Here is a 19,871-nt window from a genome sequence, read left to right as displayed (position 1 = left end):
CAAAGCTGCAAACGGACTGCTGTTTTGATGCTCTACGAACAAATCTAGAACATTGACAGGCACATGACAAGGCAATTACAATGACCGCTGCACACAGTGCATCAAAAGCGGAACAGATTCCGCTCAGTCGACCAAACTTTCACCAGCCGTGGGCGCTGTGATATTTTTCCACCTCGCTGCAACGCTCCTTTCTCAATGTGACAATAGCCAGATGTTGCACAACTTTGTAGTCTGCTAAAGTAAAAAAAAATATACTGGGCTGAATGTCAATCTGATCAGCTGCAGTCGTTGCAGTGGCTATCAGCAGAAAGTGTTAGTTTCACCCGCAGTTGGCGTTCCTCTGAATGCTTTTGATGGTTTGGCTCCGACTGAATTCTTCCGCACCAACCATAAATCATATATGGGTACCTATTGGGTTGTAACCTGTTCATTGACTCTTCATTTAAACTTCGTTGTCACAGAACCGTCTTATTGCATACAAAACACGTATATTCTACACAGACCTTTCAAGACTTATTTCGGCCATGATTAATTCGCTCCTAGCCGTAATATATGGAGGCAAACTAGAATTCCTTCTCAGTCATGCCTGCCGTAAATGCTGGCTAGATTGCCTATTTATCAAGTCGGCTTTGGTGTTGATCCATATGTTAGCTTATGGAAGCATTAGTGTCAAAACGAGCCCGCAGCCCAGCTTGCTAACAAAACGATCTTGACCCTGATATCTCTTTGAGCCAGCCGTGACTTCAGAGCGAAGACTCGGTGGCTCCCACTTACGGATGCAAATGCGGTTTGGGGTCAAAGTGTCAACGCACCCCATTCTCTGGCGAGCTCTGTTTTGTATTCAGACCGAGTTGGTTTGATCTCTGTCCGCCTGACTGTTGTTATGTGACTTGTTTCCCTGTGACCTCTGTCTTCTTTTGATCGTGTCAGTTTGTGTCGGATGTCTTTTCGTCTACATTCTCTACCAGTGCCCCTTTCCATTTACATTATTAGTTACATCTCTTCTTTCATTATTTCCTTCTCAGTTTTTTCTTCTAGCTCTAGCTATCTTGTTCGATACACTTCTCCCCATTTCTTTTTCCAATTTCTTTTTCTCCATCTTTCCATCTCTATATTCTGTCCTCCTTTTCATCTTCTTTGCCACTTTTCACTTTCCCTGATTACTTCTTCCCGTTTCTCAGCCATGCCCACCTGACCTTTTTTCGACCCATCTGACGTTTGTTCTCTTCTCGCCAGGCGGTATCGCCATCCCGGGCGCCTGCATGGGCGTCTTCATGGGCGGCTACATCCTGAAGCGTCTCCAGCTGCGACCCAAGGGCGCCGTCCAGCTGATTCTCATCTTCCAGATGATCTCGCTGGCAATGTACAGCGTCCTCTTCGTCGTCGGCTGCGACAACGTCAAGATGGCGGGCGCCACAGCCCCGTACTCGCTCAGGTAGGCAGCCGCCGTCCGCTGCGCCCCCACCCGCCCCGCCGCAGTCCGCCGTGCGGGACGGAGCTAACGGCCTCTGTCGCCAATGCCATTCGTATGACACAGTCCGATATTGAATGAGTCACCGGTGACTGTGGTCAATGCCGGCCCATTCAGTCGCCGCTAGGTCCAAAGGGAGGCGGCGACACGGCTGGCATACGTATCGGGAGTAATTTACGGTATCAATGCGGTGCTGTATTTGTTTGGAGAGAGAAGTGCGGAGCTATAGATCAGCTTGGACAGGTGGTTCGATTGAGACGGTAGGCGGCGTAATGATATCCTATTGAACTTCCTAGCGATAGTCAATGCTAAGGCGGATGAAAAGAACTTCAGGAGACGATGCTTTCATGCGAAACTGACTGTTCAGGGTAGTTCACAGTCTATTCAACGCCAGTAATTTTTAGTGCTGGACTCAGCTGTTCTCAAAGCACTTGTCAATGGCGTTACTGTGTACCACACGAATTTGCTATTGCCCCAGATCTGCAGTACACAGATCTGCAGTCAGTACACAGTTACGCATGCCACGCTGTAGCGCTCATCTGACCCCTCCCCTGTCCCGACAGCTCGCGTCAAAGCCCGGAGATGTTCAGCGTCAACCTGACGGCCAGCTGTAACTTCGGCTGCGACTGTGACCGGAACGAGGTGGAACCGGTGTGCGGGACGAATGGACTGACGTACTTTTCACCGTGTCACGCCGGCTGTACGGCCTACAGCGCCGAGAGCAACTATACCAACTGCGCCTGTGAGTGCACAGCGCCGCCCGGCGGTGGGTGGTGGTACTGCGAGTGACCGGCTGTCGCCGCTAGAGGGAATGAAGAATGTGAAATGTGAATTGTGTGATAGGGAAATTGGTCATTGTACCTTTCTTACCACTTCAGTCATTTGCCCTTTTGTCGCTAGATGGTGTTTTCAACTCGCTGGATTTGTGGTGCATGTCGTCAGGTCTAACCATGTAGCTTTAGCAGTCGCATCTTAAATTTGAGTCCGTTATGGTTATTGTTATGCTGTTGGGTTTCATCTGTCTATCCATCTATAAGGTTTCACGAGTCTCAGACTATCCTAATCATTACCTGACTGATACGTCGATTATGTCTTGACATAATGTCACTAACCGTTGACCTCTACCCTTTTCTCTCGCTCAGGTATAAACGAGGCGGGCAACTCGAGCAGCCAGTACGCCGAGATCACCATGGTGCCCGTGGCCACGCCGGGCTCGTGCTCGCGCGCCTGCTCCAACGCGCTGCCGTTCATGGTGCTGCTGTTCTTCATGACGTTCGTGGTGGCCATCACCCAGATGCCGCTGCTGATGATCGTGCTAAGGTGAGACTGAGGGCGGGTGGAGGATAGATGCGATGGTAATGGTGGGATAGTGGGGTGTGGTTTGCAGGATGCGCCTTTGGGTGATGAAGTTATAGGAAGTTGATCTTCGATCACATCCAGCAGAGTTTTTCCCGGGTGTTTAGCACCCGGGCATGGCGCAAAACGGTGGTTCATATCGAATGGGCTGTTGAGTGTAAAACAAAGCTTTGGGGTTGTCTTACAGAAGTTTGTGGTGTTTTGGATTATTGATAGATGTCGCTTGCTGGTGTGCTCGAGAAGCTGAGGTGACGCTGAGGGTGGCGTTAGAAGGTTGTTCCAGAGACCAGAGTTGGTCGTGTAATTTGTTTTGGTTCGTGAGTTTGTGCGTTTACCCTTGTCTTTTATGATAGCTCAAAAGTTCCCTTCATAACTGACGTTGGTTCCCATGATTGTATCGGAGATGAGTTAGTTAAACAGTCTGCACACTCCTCACTGATTCTCATCTGACCCCGTTTTCCGTTTTTTTTTTTCCCACAGGTCGGTGGACGAGGAGGAGCGCGCGTTTGCGCTCGGCATGCAGTTTGTCATCTTCCGCCTGTTCGCCTACATCCCGTCACCGATTCTGTTCGGCAACGTCATCGACTCGACGTGCGTCCTGTGGAAGTCGCAGTGCGGCGAGCGCGCCGGGCGCTGCCTCATCTATGACATCGAGGTGTTCAGATTCAAGTGAGTTGTTCGGGGAGGCAGGGGATTTGAGGCTAACGTTTCGATTTATATTTAGTTGTATCTTCCATAGACCTATGTTTGCCGGGTTGTGCATATTGTATAGGTCTGTGGTTTTATTCGTCGATCTTATTGCAGGAACTTGGATTTGAAACACATCAGCTGCAACAATTATAACTGCAGCAGAATCTAAAATTATTCATTGAATTATTGGGAAAAGAAGTAATCATATGTTCTCTTACTGATGGAACATCTGCAAGTGCAGCTGCATCTTAGCGATCTTAGGTGCTATTCCAGTTACCACCTAAAGCTTCCCGCAGCATCCTTTGTGTCGACGTGTTAAATAGCTATTTTCATTTGTCAAACAAACTTATAAGTTATTCACCATGTGATTGCCTTCCAACGCCCGCCACCACACTAATATCAGAAAATCAATGGTTCCAGTTAGCGGACTCACAATCTCACCGAACCCTGAACACTTTTGCCTTCCTTTCTCAATGACCCACTCATGATCCCACTTACGGAGTGGCTCGTATCGGCACCTTTCTCACAACTGGCTGCACCAACTCTGACCTATCTGGAGCTGGGCTCGTTACGGCCGACCCCGGGGCGGCTCCGATATCGCTGCCGCGCCGGCCTGGCTCGCGCCTCTGCGTCCGCCAGGGGGCCTCCAATGGCGACCGTGTGTCACGGAGCGGCTCGGCGGGGAGCCGATTAGAAGCCGCTCCCAGCCAGGCTTTGTCCGCGCCAATGGCGCCGTCCAATGGCGATTAATGGCCGGGAGGTCGTGCCGCGCTGGGTCGGCGAACGGGGGTCAGGCAGAGCCGGGTGAGAGCCGGGGACTCTACGTCCTGCCGAGACTCGGCTGGCTGGGCTTGGTTTGCCGGTCTTTGTGCTGTGCTCGCCCGAGAATCGTTAATGCTAGCACCAAATTGTGCCGTGGTAAGATGCTGACATAGCCCACTGTCGTTAGCTGCTTGACGTGCGAAGTAACACATGATGTTTCGTTTTCAGGTACGTGGGCATTTGTGCCGGCCTGAAGGTGCTCTCGCTGATCATTTTCCTGCTGGACTGGTTCATGATCCGGTGGAAGTACAAGCTGGACATGAACCACACGATGACGGTGGGCGACATCGTCAACTCCATCATCAGCGTAGATCGAGGTGAGGAATTCTGACAGACAGGCTGCCCCGGTATCAGCTCCGGTTAGCCTAGCGTAGTTTGTAAGCTTCAGAAACAATGGGTGAGAAACGTTACCATAGAAGCTACCTAGTGATTCAGTGATCGTTCTTCCTTGGATGCATTTTATTTAATGTGTTTAATCGTGGTAGTCGTTGTTGAACACAGTCATTTGAACGAAATCGATTATCATAAAAAATTCTCCTCGGTACGTGGGCCTTCGGTACGGTCCTGGATCGTTATTCCTGAGATCTCCGAGCATCCATCGGCGTTCCTGTTCCGTCCCACCCATCCCTGTCCGGTTCCTGGCCTCTCGCCCCGTTCCTGGCCTCTCGCCCTGTTCCTGCCCCGCCAGCTCCGTTCTGCCATTTCACCGAGGACCGGTGGCTGGCTCGGCACCCGACGCACCGTGCCAACCGACTGATGACCCTCTGAGACCGCTGGAAACGAGAGAGGAAGGCTCGAAGGACCGCCCGTCCCGCCGCGGTCGGCGGGACCATTCTGGTCAGTAGTCCCGGTCAACAGAGCGTGTGTCCCGTGTCCGTCTCCGCAGCACTAATTTATCATGTTACGAGACACGATTCTCTTCTTTCTCCCATCCTTAGCCAAGTGGCGCTTTAAAAAGAAGTTTTATGGGCGTTACTCACTTTGGTGGAGGCATGAAAGCAAACTTTCAAAGAGCTGCTTGTTCGCGTGCTCTGTGCTTTGTAATTACCAAATCCTGAATTCCGCCCAAAGTAGGATAAAAGGAAGATCAAACAGTTTGAGCCGCTCCGTTTGTTAAAACACAATAGGGTCCACCTGGCAGCCCGCTAAAATGGACAACCATCATAGTTTCAGAAATAGCTGCCCTTGTCTAGCGAACCCTTTTAGGATTAATTTGTTATTTTAGCCGCCTAATGTCTTTTCATTGAAACCATATGCTGCCTCCGAGCTGGCAAATTCAGCCGAGGAAATGGAATTCGTTTGTCACTTCGCTGTCGTATTTTCTCCCGCTTTTCGATCCTCAGAACATTTTTGCCAGGCTGCATCAAAATCAGCTCTCGAGCAGCGAAACGAAAACAAACTGCTCAAGAAAATGCATAGTGTAACACAAGTTGTAATAGGCTTGAAAATATCCCAGCGCTGTGTTGTTTTTAACTTCTATATAAAATCTTTCGTCTTGAAAACCACCGAGCTCATTTAACTCCCACTCTAACGCATTGAGGCACATTAACTGACCATTAACCTTGGGCTGATGAGCTTAGGTTGGATATGTGGGTGGCTCAGCGCGCCACTTTTGATATAAATATCAACCATCATCATCGCCACCAGCCGTGGCATTTAGAAGCTGACATTTCGGTCACGTTTGTGCCGGCGCGGTGATGAGCCGCTGCCGTTTTCACCCTCTCTGCCCACGCCGCACCTCATCGCCTTGATCACTTCCGTCTACCCAGTCCTAGAATATCCTGGTGGATGTACTTGTCTCTTACGCCCTCTCTTATCCTCAGACTCTCCTCCCTTCCCTCCCACAGAGTACGTACTGTTGGGAGCTGGACTTCTAACTCCCCCTCCCCTTCCTCAGGTTACCGTGAAGTGGAGGTAGACGAAGCTATCGAGGAGGAGGAGCGGCTAGCCTGCGGTGACGAGCCGCTGGCTCCCCGCGGATCCATCGACTCCTGCGACTCGGCGCTGCTGGGTGACGACGAGCACACGGCCGTACATGGTGTGTGAGCGCGCCGGCCGCGGCGCCCCGCTTTTCTCTGTGATCTGACGCCGCGCACCGGGGCGCGACCGGTGACCGGCGAAGGGCGACGCCCGCCACGCGGTGGCAGCTCAACTGGGGTGTCCGGCGCGCCGTGTGTGTGGGAGGGAGGGTGTGTGCTGAGCGAGAGCGAGCGAGTGAGCCGCGCACCTCTCAGTATTGGTCCCGCGCCACACGCACACTTTACGACGGCAGGGAGCGCGCGCTGACGTGGCGTTGAGTCGCAGCTGGGCCGCGCGTGGGTTCCGCTAGCAATATGCCTTACCCATAGATTATTGTTTTATAGATGACAGAAGAGGCAAATTGTGTTGGTTATATATGCGTCGATTGGTGATGTAACGCTGTGCCGTGTGGCCAAAAATCACGTCCATGTGTGAGGTGTTCAGAGCACCACGTGCACGTGATCTGTATTGATGGAGCTGTGTTAATGTGGACGACAATGTTGGGGAGGCTGAAGGCCGACAAGTCGCCGGTCGTGGATGGCCTTTTCGGCGCGAATGGCGACGAACTGGGCGCGTCGGTGGCGATCAGTGGCGCAGAGTGTTGTTGGTGTGTCAGTGAACCGTCTTCTTTGCCGCACAGAAATCTCGCTGTTTCTCTTCCACCACACGTGTTGTCGTGCACGTGCTCACACAGTCACAGGTAATAGCCTACTTGATAGCCTTGGACGCTTGATAGCCTTGGACGCTTGATAGCCTACTGAGCTGAAGAGGTCTCCTAAAAACCCAACTCACAGTCACAGGTGTGCGCAGTCCGCCTGCCTGTCTGGCCGTCCGCACTCTCCCTTTCCAGGCGGGTCCGCGCGGCCCGCCCACGTCTGTCCGTCCGGGCTGTCTCCGCCACTCTGCCTCAGCCTCCTCACTCTGTCCGCGGGCCGCCCGCTCTCTGTCTCCTCTGTAGCTGGGGCCGTTTGTGAGGGGGGGGGGGTGACCCAGGTGTCGCAGGTCGGGGAGGGGCGTGGGTGGCCGCTGGCGCCCGTCACCCCGGCCTGCTGCCAACCTGTGGAAGACGCGTAATCAGCTGACGGCCGCCGCCCTGGAGCGAACAGCGAACGGTGCAGAGCGTGAGCCAGCCCCGGGCCGCGCCGAGCGTGAACGTTCGAAAACAGCCGGTGGATCCGAATTGTGGGCAGTCAGAACTGAGATATATAATGCCGTAGTCTTGTATTTATTTATTTTGACGGCTAGCTCCAGGACAGTATTACGTGTAGAACATAGATCACCGCGGTATGTTGATTCATGTTGTGAAATTAGTGGCCGATGTTGTGTACTGTACGCAGTTCTCTTATGTCAACCAATCAGATGCAGAGCTGGTTATATGTTATTATTTATTGTACTTAATGCGACGACATCTTAGTTTTCCACTAGCATCGATGTCATACGATATTGTGTTGAAAAATACATAGCGTGGTATAATCGCTTGTTTCCCGGCTTTTGTCGATGCCAAGATAAATGAATGTCCCGTGCTCAAACTCAGGCACTCCAAAGGCTCCCTGCAGGCTGCAACAGCCTTATAATCGATCGACTGATGCATTTCTAACGATGCTAAGCCACCCATACATGTGTGCAGAGCAGAGCGTGAGTGATGTCGCTTCACATCGAGCGAAAGATTCTACTCGTGATTATCGAGTAATGGCAGTCTATTATTTTGCAACAGCAAGATGCGAAAGTGATGACAAAAAATTGAGGCATGTAGCCCTGAATGGCCTGCAGCCTATGTACAGCTCTCGGGGGTTTAAGCGGTAGGTTGTGCCTTTTTACATTTCCGGCTATGTCTCAGAAACTAATCGTTATACGATGAAGCCATTTTAGAGGATTATGGCAGGCATGTGTACGAATAAATCGATCGCATCTTTAACCCTTAAATGCTTAACCCGCGCCTCACTGGGGTCTGCGTATAACACGCCCTACTGGGGGGGGGGGGGGGGCTATTCATAGCCCCCCCTCCTAACTCCGAAACTACTGGGCCGATCGTCAAAATTCAAACGGCGTCTGATAGCCCCGGAAAAACTGTCGAACGAAACCTAATTTCATTGACCTCGAGGTCACCGATGACGTCACAGGTCAGGTCAAAGTAAAAATTATTAGCATTTTGGCTTCTTCGCGTTTTGGGCTCTGGCCGCCGTCTTACAAGTCAGATCAGGCTCATTTTTGGTTCACATACTCGTGAACAGATGCTCTAGATACTCTGAGGGTACCAAACTTGTACTTTGATTTTCAGGTCAAGGTCAGGTCATCACAGGTCACGAAAATATTATATCATCCGTCGGTCACATGACACATGTTTTATGGTCCATTTAGGCCAAACATTTCGAATTTCATGTCGTCTGTGTCATTCGAGGTCATTTTGAGTCAAATTTAGCATAGGTCAGGTCACTTTCAGGTCAAAAAAGGTCAAATTTTGAAGTTAAAATTTTTCAACAAAAAAAGGTGTCTATTGGATGCAGTTTGAGCTCAGGAACACGATGATGCTATTTTTATTGGCGTACGATGTCAAATTCGTGCTTAAAAATTGATTTGAAAAATTAATAATTGTTAATTTTTTGCAATAATGCGTATAACTTGGCCATTTTTGAAGATATTTAGCTAAAACTTGCTAGAGTTAGTCATAATAATGCGTTCTATCACAAATATTCCGGTTTTTTCGAAAAGTAAAAAAAAATTGAAAAAAGTGTAAAAATATACATTTTGAATTTTATTATATAAAATTTTCATAATTTTCAAAATTTCGAAAATCCGAGATGGCAGTTTGATAGCGCAGTCTAATCTGAGTCCTCTCATGCAAAGAAATTGGATCTAGCTTAAAAACTGAGCTCTTGGGAGCGATTGCCGTGGTTCAATGTTTTGCGTCGAAATCGGCCGAACATGACGTCACTCTGACGTCATTTCCGGCCGACCTATGGTAGGTACGAAGTTCAGATTTTGACACAAGCTGTCAAATTGATGCAGCCGAAGGTACTGAAAGTTTGGCGTCGATACGTCAAGCGGTTTGGAAGTTATTGCAGAAAAACGGGAGGGGGGCTATAAATAGCCCCCCCCCCCAGTGGGGCGCGGGTTAAGACGAAGAAGATATAGCAGGAAATTTACTCACTTTCATAGGGGCAAAGCCTACCGCTAAAACACGCGAGACCTGTACGTCGATTTGTCATACTACGGTTTGCCGGTAGAGCTGCATTTTGTGTTACTTGTTACGACCCATGTGAAACTCATATGACATGACCCCCACCTCGAGCTTCCATGGCGCTCACATGACCCTCCCTTCCCCGGGATATTCTGTCAGTTGGTTGAACACAATTTTCGTGACCTTCCTCTCATTTTCTTCTTGTCTATTGATCGGAGGGCAATGTTTGTGTTACGTGAGACGCCTCGCTACGCATTTGAAACCTCCTTCACGCTCCATGATCATAATGAGGATCATAATGAGGGCGAATGAGACGACTGTGGGGACTGGCTGTCAATGCTCCGTCATCTGATACCATTCGGTTATCCGTGCCGTAACACTTCGCCACAGTATCAAATATCCGCGAACTCGTCCGCACAACGCTGTGGCCTGTAACACGAACCGGCTCCACGCAAAGAGGGTTCGGGCCTGGGACGATCCGGTGACTAGGTGAGCTGTTGAATTGATACCCCCGAGGCATGCATGAGTATGCATCATAGTCTTGGCTTTCAAGGGCGATAAAGAAGATGAAAAGAAGTGCGGCTCTGGCCAATGTCAATGGCGGTTGATGTTGCTATGAAATGCGCTAAACGAAAAAAAAAATGAACCAATCTTCCACTGGTTGCATTCTGAAAGACTATCATTTAAGTGTCTCAAACAGCTTTGAGTTCATCTCTTTGAACGTCTTCTTTGATCCAGCACCTCAGCGACTCGAGCAAACGGATGCGTCTCTTCGAATGACAAATAATGCGCTAGAGGGTTTGGACACCATAACCGTCTAAAAAAATGCCGTCGCTTGTGTCGCTCAAGTTGACGAGACCACAACCGATAGACATGCAACTGGATACCACGTGTAAGAAATTGATATCGACTATCAATTAAGTCCATCGGTCACCGGGACTCATGCCGCTTCGGTCAGACAGAGTAACAAACACGTTTGGCAGTCCTACGAGAAAAACCGTCAACGATGGCACATCACTTCCTGAGCTGCCGACCTGCTCTGTCGGTAAAACAGCCGTACTGTTGACGAACAAGATGAACCAGCTATCAGGTGTGTGTGTGTCTGCACCGGCCCCGTGCCGCGGCGCACGCTCTACAAAACCGGCGGCTATTTCCTGCGTTGGCGCGCTGCCGACGCGTCGCTCCGTCCGTCGGGCGTCGGTTCCGACGCGTCGACGGCGCTCAGTCGTCGGCGGCGGCGGGCGCTGCTCGGTCCGCCATGGAGCAGCCGGCGGCCAAGAGCGGCTGGCGTTTCCCTCACGTGGCGCTGCTGTACGTGTTGGTGGCAGTGCTGACGGCCGCACAGCTCGCTGGGTTTCTCCTGTTGCGGCACGGCCTCACCGATGCCGATCGTGTGTGTGCCGAGCGGGCGAGCCGCGCAGAGCGTCAGGCGGTCAGCCATGTGACCGAACTTCTCGTGAAGGCGACGCAGGCCTCGCACGTCCGCCACGCCGAGTTCTCCGGCGGTGAGCTGCTGACCCCTCCGCCGGTGTTTGCCCCGGCGGCACAGCGCCGCCGCGGCCGCCGTCAGGCCGCTGAGGGTGAGCAGACCTACTCGGGGCTCGGGCCGGGCACCAGCCTGGCCTCCGGGGAGTTGATACCCCACACGAAGACGACCCGCCGCGACGCACTGGACGAGGGCAGCGGCAGCGGTGGCATCGCCGAGGACGAAGCCCCACTGGACTGGATCCCGTCCTACTCACGGATACCGGTACGTTGCACTCTGGTTCGCATCTACTAGGCAACTGATATTGGGCGTATAATTGGAGTCGGTGTTATGAAACACTTTCGCGGAATATTTCGGTACTTTCTTCTTTCTAGGCTGTAAGTAATAAGTATCGCATCCAAAGTTGTGCTCTTGATCCTTGACTGCATTTGTTTGGATCCGTCTGTCCGTTAGTATGAGTCCATCCATCCGTCGTCCCGTCCATATTCCCGTCTACCCATTGTTACGAGTATCCGTCCGTCCGTCTGTCCTCCCATCCATCTCGTCATGCGTCCATACGTCCGTCTGTCTAACCGTCTGGCTGTCTGTCCATCTGAACGTCGGTCCGTCCTTCCGTCCCACCGTCGGTCAGTTCGTCCGAGTCCATCCATCCGTCCGTGCGTCTATATACCCGTTTGTCTGCCCTTTCGTTTGCCTATTCGTCTGTCCGCCCGGCTGTCCTTCCATCCGTCTCTTCATATGCGTCCGTTCGTCAATCCATCCGTCTGTCTAACTGTCCGTCTTTTTGCCCATCGGTTCGTCCACCCAACGGTCCATCAGTTCGTCCAACTGTCTGTCCGTCTGTCCGTCCCTCTACCCATCCGTCTGTCCGTCCATATGTCTGCTCTTTCATCCGTTCGTCCGTCCATTTTCCGTCTGTTCAGTGTCCGTCTACCTGTCGGTCTGTGGCGTTCTCCGATTATGTCCGTCTGTCTTCCGTCTGTTCCTTCGTCTACCATGAGTCCGTCTGTCCGTCCGTCCGTCTATCCCTCTTAGACGGAGGGATGGCCATACGGCCAAACGAACAGACGGCGGGCGAACAGGTGGCAGACCCTCTGTCCGTCTCCGTATATCCGCCTGTCCGTATGTTATTCTGTCCGTTACCCGTCTGCCCGTCCGTCCCTCCGTCAGTCCATCCTTCCTTCCGTCCGTCCGTTCTTCTGTCCGAAATTCCATCCGCTCGCCAGTGGCGGCGGAACACCTTCAATTAAAGGGGGCCCCTGCCGACTTTTGGTCCCATTCTTTTCATGCAAAGCCCATAGCGCTAATGTTAAAATGCCCAAATCAAAGGGGGGCACGGTGCCCGGTGCCCCCCTCATTCCGCCGCCTATGCCGCTCGCTGGTCCGTTTTCCGTCTGTTCAATGTCCGTCTACCATGGCCAGTCCGTCTTTCGACTCTGTCCGTCTATCCGTCTGTCTGTCCCCCGTCCGTCCGTCACTCGTCCGTCTGGCGTCTGCCTCTCCGTATGTTCTTGGTACATCCGTATGTTCACCTGCCCGTCTGTCCGCTTGTCTGTCCATCCCTCTGTCCGTCTGTCCGTCTGTCTGTCCGTCCGTCCGTCCGTCCGTCCGTCCGTCCAATGTCGGCCTATTCGTCAGTGCATCCTCTGGCTCGGTCCGTCCGTCTGTCCTTTTACATCTTGCCTTTCTGTCGAATGCTCGAGCGTATAAAGCTCAGCCTTCTCCTTTTTCCTCGAACGTCACGATTCTTCCTAACGAATTGCATCTCCTTTTTGTCGAATCCTCAAGTATATATAAAGCCTGCATTCGTCGGTGTTTTGCTGCTTTTCTCGTGGTGGTCCCCGGTGACACACTGTGCTTACACATCTGTCCAGTTGACGAATTCCGGCACGTCATGGCGATCACCAGTGCTGCCAAATCATCACCGTCGTACTATACGGTGGTCCCCAGCGTTGCCAAGCTGTCCCTCGAACAGATGGTCCCCGTCATCCTGGTAACGAGCAACGCAGATGAAAACACGAAACAGATTTAAATTCAGCGGAACTGTCTTTGTAGAATGTTGGCAACTTTGAGCACAAGAAATATAAATTCGGCACTTACCTATCCACTAGCTTTCTGTCCGTCTGTCCGTCTGTCTATCTACCCGTCGGTTTGACGAAGGGCAGACGGACGGACAAACGGTTTCTTCACGTAGTGACTGGCATGAGTTCCACAATGGTAAAAACGACTACAAAGTGTCAAGCGATTTACTGGCCTTCGTAAAAGCCAGCCGATGATGATGTATGCTGATTGGCGATTGGCGCAAACAATGGCGTCGAGATGAGCGAATTGCTGCATGATGTCGGGATTGCACCATGGGTCGATTGCCCCACCTCTTCTCTTCGGGGGAGTTTCAGCTATGCATGGCATCTGATAAATGTGGCGTACGCTCTCCATCAACTGGAGAGCAGCTAATGTTATTGCCTAATGCCCAGTGCCCCTGCGCTAGAGCCAGGTGCTAATACCATTACTAGACCCCAGGGCAGAATCGGCTCGGTCTGCCGTCCGTTCGTAAGCAATGAGTACTGAGCAGGTCTGCGGTCTACCGTGTTTATACACATATAGAGGACATGCTCATAACTGATATATCTGTATATTGCCAGCAAAAAACCTGCATGTTTGCTTACAAAGCACATGTGTTTTCATAAGCGTAGGAACCATGGGTGCAAGGGTGCAGCTGCACCCACAATATTTCTCCAGTGGGTGCAGACAATGTATTCTGCACCCACAATAATCTGAACCAAAAACCCCTTTTCTCATCAACACTACTTTCCATGCAGCACGGCAAATTCAGGATATGTTGCCCACTATCCATCTTTCGAAGCATTTGCTTTTGTGATGGTCTTCAAAACTTACATTTGGCTGAAGAAAAAAAAGGAAATGGAGCATGTGATCGAACACATACCGAGCCGATGACCCACTGTCAAAATTTTTAGCCCGATATCTTCGAAAATGGCTAAGTTGGCCGCTTTTACTTTTTGCGGTAGTCAATATTGACAATATTAACCCTCGCATGTGTGCGGTGTTTTCCAGCTTCTAATGTGTAGGGGGGGGGGGGGCTGATCGAGCTAGAGCTTCGCGGAAAACACGAGGGTGTTGCCCGTGACGAGAGGAAGCCGATGATACCCAATTTTAAGGTCCTAGGTCATTGGTTAACCTTCCAGGTCAGGTTAATGTTCCAAAAGTCGGGAAAGTCGGACCTGCTAAAACTGCGTAAAGTGAAGGTGTTATCGTTTTTTTTCGGGGTGCTGATCACGAATATCATGTAAGTTTTGATCACAGATGATTTCTTCATGCATTTAGGCCAGATCGGTTCAGGTCAGGTCAGGTCAACCATTAGGCGTCCTACCGGCTATCCATAGTAGGTGTCAACTACCACTGACGGCGTCGTAGCATGTTACGAAGGCACTAAAACTACTTCGTAAACGTTCAAATGGATGCTAAATTCGAAATCAGCCCGAAAAACTACCCTAGAAACATGTAATACCTACTTGAAAAGTGAACCGAGGTCATCAAAGGTCAATGACCTGACCTGACCTTCAGGTGACCTTCACACCCACCGTGATGCATGGGGCGAACATCATTTCAAATGTTTGGACGTCTACAATCACAAAAAGACTGGAAACGCGCGGATAATGTGAGCTGACATACGCCAAATCGCGAATCCGGCCGAACATGGTCTCGAGAATCAGGTCACAGGTCAAAGGTCTTTTGGGTCAGGGTCATGAAATTTTCAGAGTAGGTGTAAAACTGATCAACTCGAGGGTACTTAAAGTTTCGTTGCGATCGGCCGCTTTTTGCGTGAGTTATTTGCGAAAAACCATGGGGGGCTCATCCGAACCCCCTACACATGCGAGGGAATTAATGCTTCCAAATGCACTTATGGGTCGGTACCTTTTCGACATGGTACACACTAAAGGTGGCAAAAGATGAAAATTTAGGGAACCAGATTCGAACCAGACCCAGCTGGACGTTTCTGGGACCAATCGGACCCGGTCTTAGTTGAAACCGGAACCAGTTGGACCCGTTCCCCAAAAGTTATTTAATACAAACTACTTTAGGAATCATTAGTTGCATCATGTAAAACAGCCTATTTCCCACTGGGGATACTCATGAGCTACTGTGTGCAAAGAAACATTCACTACATATTTTGCAATAATGTGTAGTGTGCAAGATGTATAGTTTATGGTAGGACCCGGTTGGGCCCGTCAGAAAATTTCCACCAACCGGTCTGGACCCATATGGGTCCCATATGGGTCCAGACTGGTTCTTCGGACCGGGTCCTCGGGTCCACATTTTGCCACCTCTAGTATACACCCCCCTCAAAGCTCGTAACGAGCCTTCGCTCGGGTGTCGCTCCCTACCCCCCCCCCCCCTGCTTCACCGGTCATGGCTGGATTTCTGCACCCATGCACCCACAATGTTCCAGCCGTTCCTACGCCCATGTGTGTTTTATTCATCCATCTGCTTTGTGTTTACCGCCTGCAAATGAATCGGAGCAGACACTGTTCTTTCGTTACGGTTATTGTATGTCAAGGGCGGCGCCACCGTGGGGGCAGTGGGGGCAGACTGCCCTCACTGACAGGAGGCCGTGAGGGCAAGACTATGGTTTTGCCCCCACAAAACTTGGCTGAAGTTGGAAAGGGAACAAGACCTGTGCAATATTCCCGATAGGATAGGATGTGATGATGCAAACAAGGCTACAAAACTCCAATGCAAAGCGGTGGTGATGTGATCACATGCGGAACTTTATATACCGTGGCGGTTGTAGCTACAACCCCAATTTTTAAAAGTACAACCCCAATGGCAAAACTACAACCCCAACATTGGAAAATTAAGAATTAGCCTGAAACACATGAAATTTGAAAATGAACAAAATATGTATCCCTACAGAAGCAGATTATTGAGATATATCAAGAAAGTGAAGATATCAATAAATTAGGACATCTTTTTGAATTCCAGATGCTAAAAACATTTAAAGTGCTCTGTTAAGAACATATTATTCCGCTGAGACAGTGAGCAGAGCATGATATGAAAGTCAATCACTTCACACTTCTTAAGCATACTAGGTGAATCATATTGAAAGTGTTCCAAAAAATCTTAACATGTAACATGAGTGTGAAGCAAAAAAAAATCATAACATTCATCATACTTTTGCAGTGGCGAATCCAGCTCAGAGTTTGAGGGGGGGGGGGGGGCAAACCATAACAATTTATCGATTCTTTCCATGCCTCGTCCATAGGCGTAATATTAAAATTATGCCGTTTGGGAGGGGCAAATGCCCATTTTGCCCCCCCCCCCTGGATCCTGATCCGCCACTGTACTTTTGGGTTTTCTCACTAAATATTTCATACCTGTGGGCTGTGCTTATCAAAGAGATAAGCATAGATGAAAAGTTTGACACAAAACAGTAAGCTTCAGAAATAAATTAACCTAACCTAAGCCTCCAACCTATGTAGCATCAGGGCCTCGGCTAAGGAATTTTGACTGGTGGGCCACTTGGGCAGCGACATGGACTGACCTTCGTAGCCATAGCCCCCCCCCCCCATTTTCGATTTCCCCCAGATTTCGGCCACTTTATTCTGCAAAGAACGTCAGGATGGCATTAAAAAAATGTAAAAAAAAACGGGGCTGGACCCCCCCCCCCCCCCCCCCCCGACTCTTCAGAGAGAGGAGAGAGTAGGGACCCACAAACCTCTCAGTGGTGATGCTCCGGCGGTGCACATAAAATCGCACAAGTATGCACAAAATATTGACGCAGATTATACAACTTTGGACGATAACTTACGGCCGGTCGGATGTTAAAAATCAGCGAGCCCTGAATGGATCGCTCGCCGACTGGTCGGAGATTCGAAAGCGGTCGGACGGGATCGGGCGTTGTCGGGTGGATCGGGAGGAATTGTGAACAGCACGAGTGCAACCTTATATATAAAGTGGGTTGTGGCAGGAACCCCAAAAGGGGGTTGTAGCAGCAACCCGAACATCTCTGAAAATGATCATTAAGCCTATTGGTGTCGCATGGAAAAGAATTGACTCAAAAGCCCAAGCGCACTGCGCAACCCTAATATTTTCTAAAAACTAAGTGATGTACACTTCTGGTGAACAGTGTCCCAAACTTCAGATTTCTCTTGAGTGTTTGAGTGGAAAATTCTAGCCACCCAAAATGTGAGAGTGAAAAATTATCCATTCTTATTCTTGAGTGTCATCTTCAGCCCGAATGATAAATTTTTAGAACGCTGACTGCATGAACGGTTCGAAATTCGTCCGACTGGTCAGATGTGCGACTGCAAGCATCATACCGGTCGTGAAGACGCATAATATCGCTTGCAGACTTCAATCGGCTGGAAGTTGCCGACACTACCTCTAGTTTGACTCTGCCACAACGGAATGAAGCTCAACGCTGTAAAGACGCAGATGCTTGTTATAGGAACTCCGGCGATGCTTCGAACCTTGCCACCAGTTACCCTGAACTTCTGCGCGACTACCATTACCGAGTCTGAGACTGTGAAAAACCTAGGAATCATTCTTGACCGCCACCTCAACTTTGTGCCGCATGTAGATGCCGTAACACGGAAATGCACAGGCATGCTCACGGCGCTGATACACGCACGGCACGTGATACCGCGATCAGCCCTGAGGCAGATTGTCGGAGCGCTGGTCATGTCAGTGTTGCGGTATGGTTTATCGGTGTATGGATCGTGTGGGGAGACGCAGCTTTGTCGACTGCAGAAAGTGGTAAATTTTTGTGCGCGTGTCGTATCCGGTCGGCGGCGTCGCGATAATGTTGTGGCAGTCATTAAGGAGCTGAAGTGGTTGACTGCCAAACAGTTAGTAACGTATCACACTGTGAGCGCTGTATGAGCGCATCATCACGTCCGGACAGCCCGAATATCTCCGAGGTACACTTGGCCAGCGGGCTAGCCAGCATCATAGACACGACACCAGGCGCGCCTACTATTTTACACTCCCATCCATTCGTACGGAAGCAGGCCGCCGTAGGCTCTGCTACCGTGGCATAGCTCGTTTGAACGAGCTGAGAGTCGAGCCAGGTATTCTGTCGTACCGCTATAAAGTCAAAAATGTGCTGCTGGCCACGCCACCGACATGAACGTATGTTGAACGAATGCATGTGCGTGAAAGAGTATGTATGCGCTTCATTGTTTGTATTTTCGGTTTTTCATTGACGTGAACATGTGAAATGCCCCTCCTCAGAGGGGATCCTGTTTGAATACATCTGTATCTGTATCTGTATCTGGCTTATATCGTGTCTATCGGCGAGCCGTCTGAGATCGCTCGCAGGCTTATCCCCGACCGTCTGAACTGGTCTGTTCTTTATTCGTAGTTTTTATTGTAACCGACTGGTCTGCGGCAGATGCTTATGTGACTGCAACCATTCGATCGATCGGAAAGCTTGCAAGAACTCTCGCAGACCTCGATCGGCAGGAAGCCGCCGACACTATCTGTAATTGACAGAGGCAGACGTCTTTCACAATTATTGCATAAAATTCAAAGCCTCGGTCACACTTCACCGGATTGGACCAACGGACGAGAAACGGACGAGAACTGTCAGCGTCCGGTGATGTCCGTTTGTTTCCGTTGGACGTCCGTTTGTCATCTGTTAACCCTCGCACGACCAGGCCATTTCTCATAACACGAACGACCAGGGGGGGGGGGGGGGGGGTTGTTACGACCCCCCCCTGGCGTTTCGAAACGGAAGGTCGTAGAGCTTAGCGGAAAAAACCAACGGATTGCTCTCAACGAGATCTCGCGATTGGTGGTATATTTTTTGGTCCTAGGTCAATATTTGACCTACTTATGACCGGTCAAAGGTCACATTTTCGGAAAAATCTAACTTTTTCAGATTTCCGCGCCGATTGCGGCAAAACGGTAAGAGATATCGACTTGAAACCTTCACTATCGTAATCCTTGATCAATTCTCTATCGTTTGGTGCGTATTTCGATGTCATAACTCTAAAAATGATGCGTTGGGAGCATCGGAAGTCTGCAAGGTCATTTGTGCATTGGGTCACGTCAGGCGTGTGACGTCACTGACCTGACCCTGACCCAAAATGAACTACAAGAAACAACCGACGATGCCTGAAATGGATAGCAAATTCGAATTCAGGGCATCAAAATACCCCGAAAAGGCATACAAGTGCAAGAAGTCATTACAGGTCAACCGAGGTCACTGACCTGACCTTGACCTTAAGTAACCTTGAAAAGGTCAACGGACATTGTGCCAATGTCAAATCAGCCAGTTATGGTTCTAAAACAATCCATCAGTGTGTCAGGTCAGTCGGCATTTATACCAATGTGAAGCAATCTCCAATTTAGCGTAAATCTGGCCGGAGGTTGTTCCCTTTATGACGTCATAACTCCGTGACCTGACATGACCCGATCAATTTTTTTTCGGCAAAAGATGCGCAAAGGTTGCCCCAGAGGGTATTGAAAATTTCAGCCCGCTACGACAAGCCGTTTAGCGTGCACTTCGAAAAAAACCTCAGGGGGGGGGGTTGATACAACCCCCCCCCCCCCCTAGGCGTTCTAGGGTTAATATCCGTTCCATGTCCGGTGGTGTCCGGTTGAGCACACCGGACACCACCGGACATGGAACGGATACGGATGAGAAACGGACCGGGACGTCCAACGGAAACGAACGGACATCCCCCGGACCCCGGACATCACCGGACGCCATCCGTTTCTCGTCCATTGGTCCAATACGGTGAAGTGTGACCGAGGCTTAACCTACGGCTGTCTCAAGAAACCGGGAATGGTGATGGTATTAGGCGGGCAACGACGATCAACTTCTT

At 50.4% G+C, this 19,871-nt stretch overlaps 2 protein-coding genes across 11 annotated transcripts in view; both read left to right on the top strand.

Annotated features, from left to right (window-relative positions):
* Positions 1–7,831, top strand: part of LOC122383849 (solute carrier organic anion transporter family member 5A1-like) — a 64,496-nt gene extending 56,665 nt beyond the window's left edge. For 5 of the 10 annotated variants that reach the window (XM_043370645.1, XM_043370649.1, XM_043370646.1 and 2 more), the window contains exons 13-18: positions 1,237–1,435; positions 2,035–2,213; positions 2,614–2,791; positions 3,308–3,496; positions 4,508–4,656; positions 6,237–7,831. In XM_043370645.1, the coding sequence (XP_043226580.1) occupies positions 1,237–1,435; positions 2,035–2,213; positions 2,614–2,791; positions 3,308–3,496; positions 4,508–4,656; positions 6,237–6,385 (1,043 nt within the window). In that variant the 3' untranslated portion in view covers positions 6,386–7,831. Of the gene's footprint in view, positions 1–1,236; positions 1,436–2,034; positions 2,214–2,613; positions 2,792–3,307; positions 3,497–4,507; positions 5,177–6,236 lie in introns of all 10 variants that reach the window. The other 5 variants (XR_006256907.1, XR_006256908.1, XR_006256909.1 and 2 more) reach the window with 2 other exon arrangements.
* Positions 7,832–10,741: 2,910 nt separating this feature from the next.
* The window catches only part of LOC122383883, a 48,047-nt gene continuing 38,917 nt past the window's right edge, over positions 10,742–19,871 (top strand). The window contains exon 1 of the mRNA XM_043370697.1: positions 10,742–11,286. Within this exon, the coding sequence (XP_043226632.1) occupies positions 10,795–11,286 (492 nt within the window). The 5' untranslated portion in view covers positions 10,742–10,794. The remainder of the gene's footprint in view (positions 11,287–19,871) is intronic.

The sequence above is a fragment of the Amphibalanus amphitrite genome, unplaced genomic scaffold (assembly GCF_019059575.1).
Source record: "Amphibalanus amphitrite isolate SeventyFive unplaced genomic scaffold, NRLGWU_Aamphi_draft 000175F_arrow, whole genome shotgun sequence".
Lineage (NCBI taxonomy): Eukaryota > Metazoa > Arthropoda > Thecostraca > Balanomorpha > Balanidae > Amphibalanus > Amphibalanus amphitrite.
The sequence above is the reverse complement of the archived record's forward strand: the minus strand, read 5'-3'. Positions and strand labels throughout refer to the sequence as shown.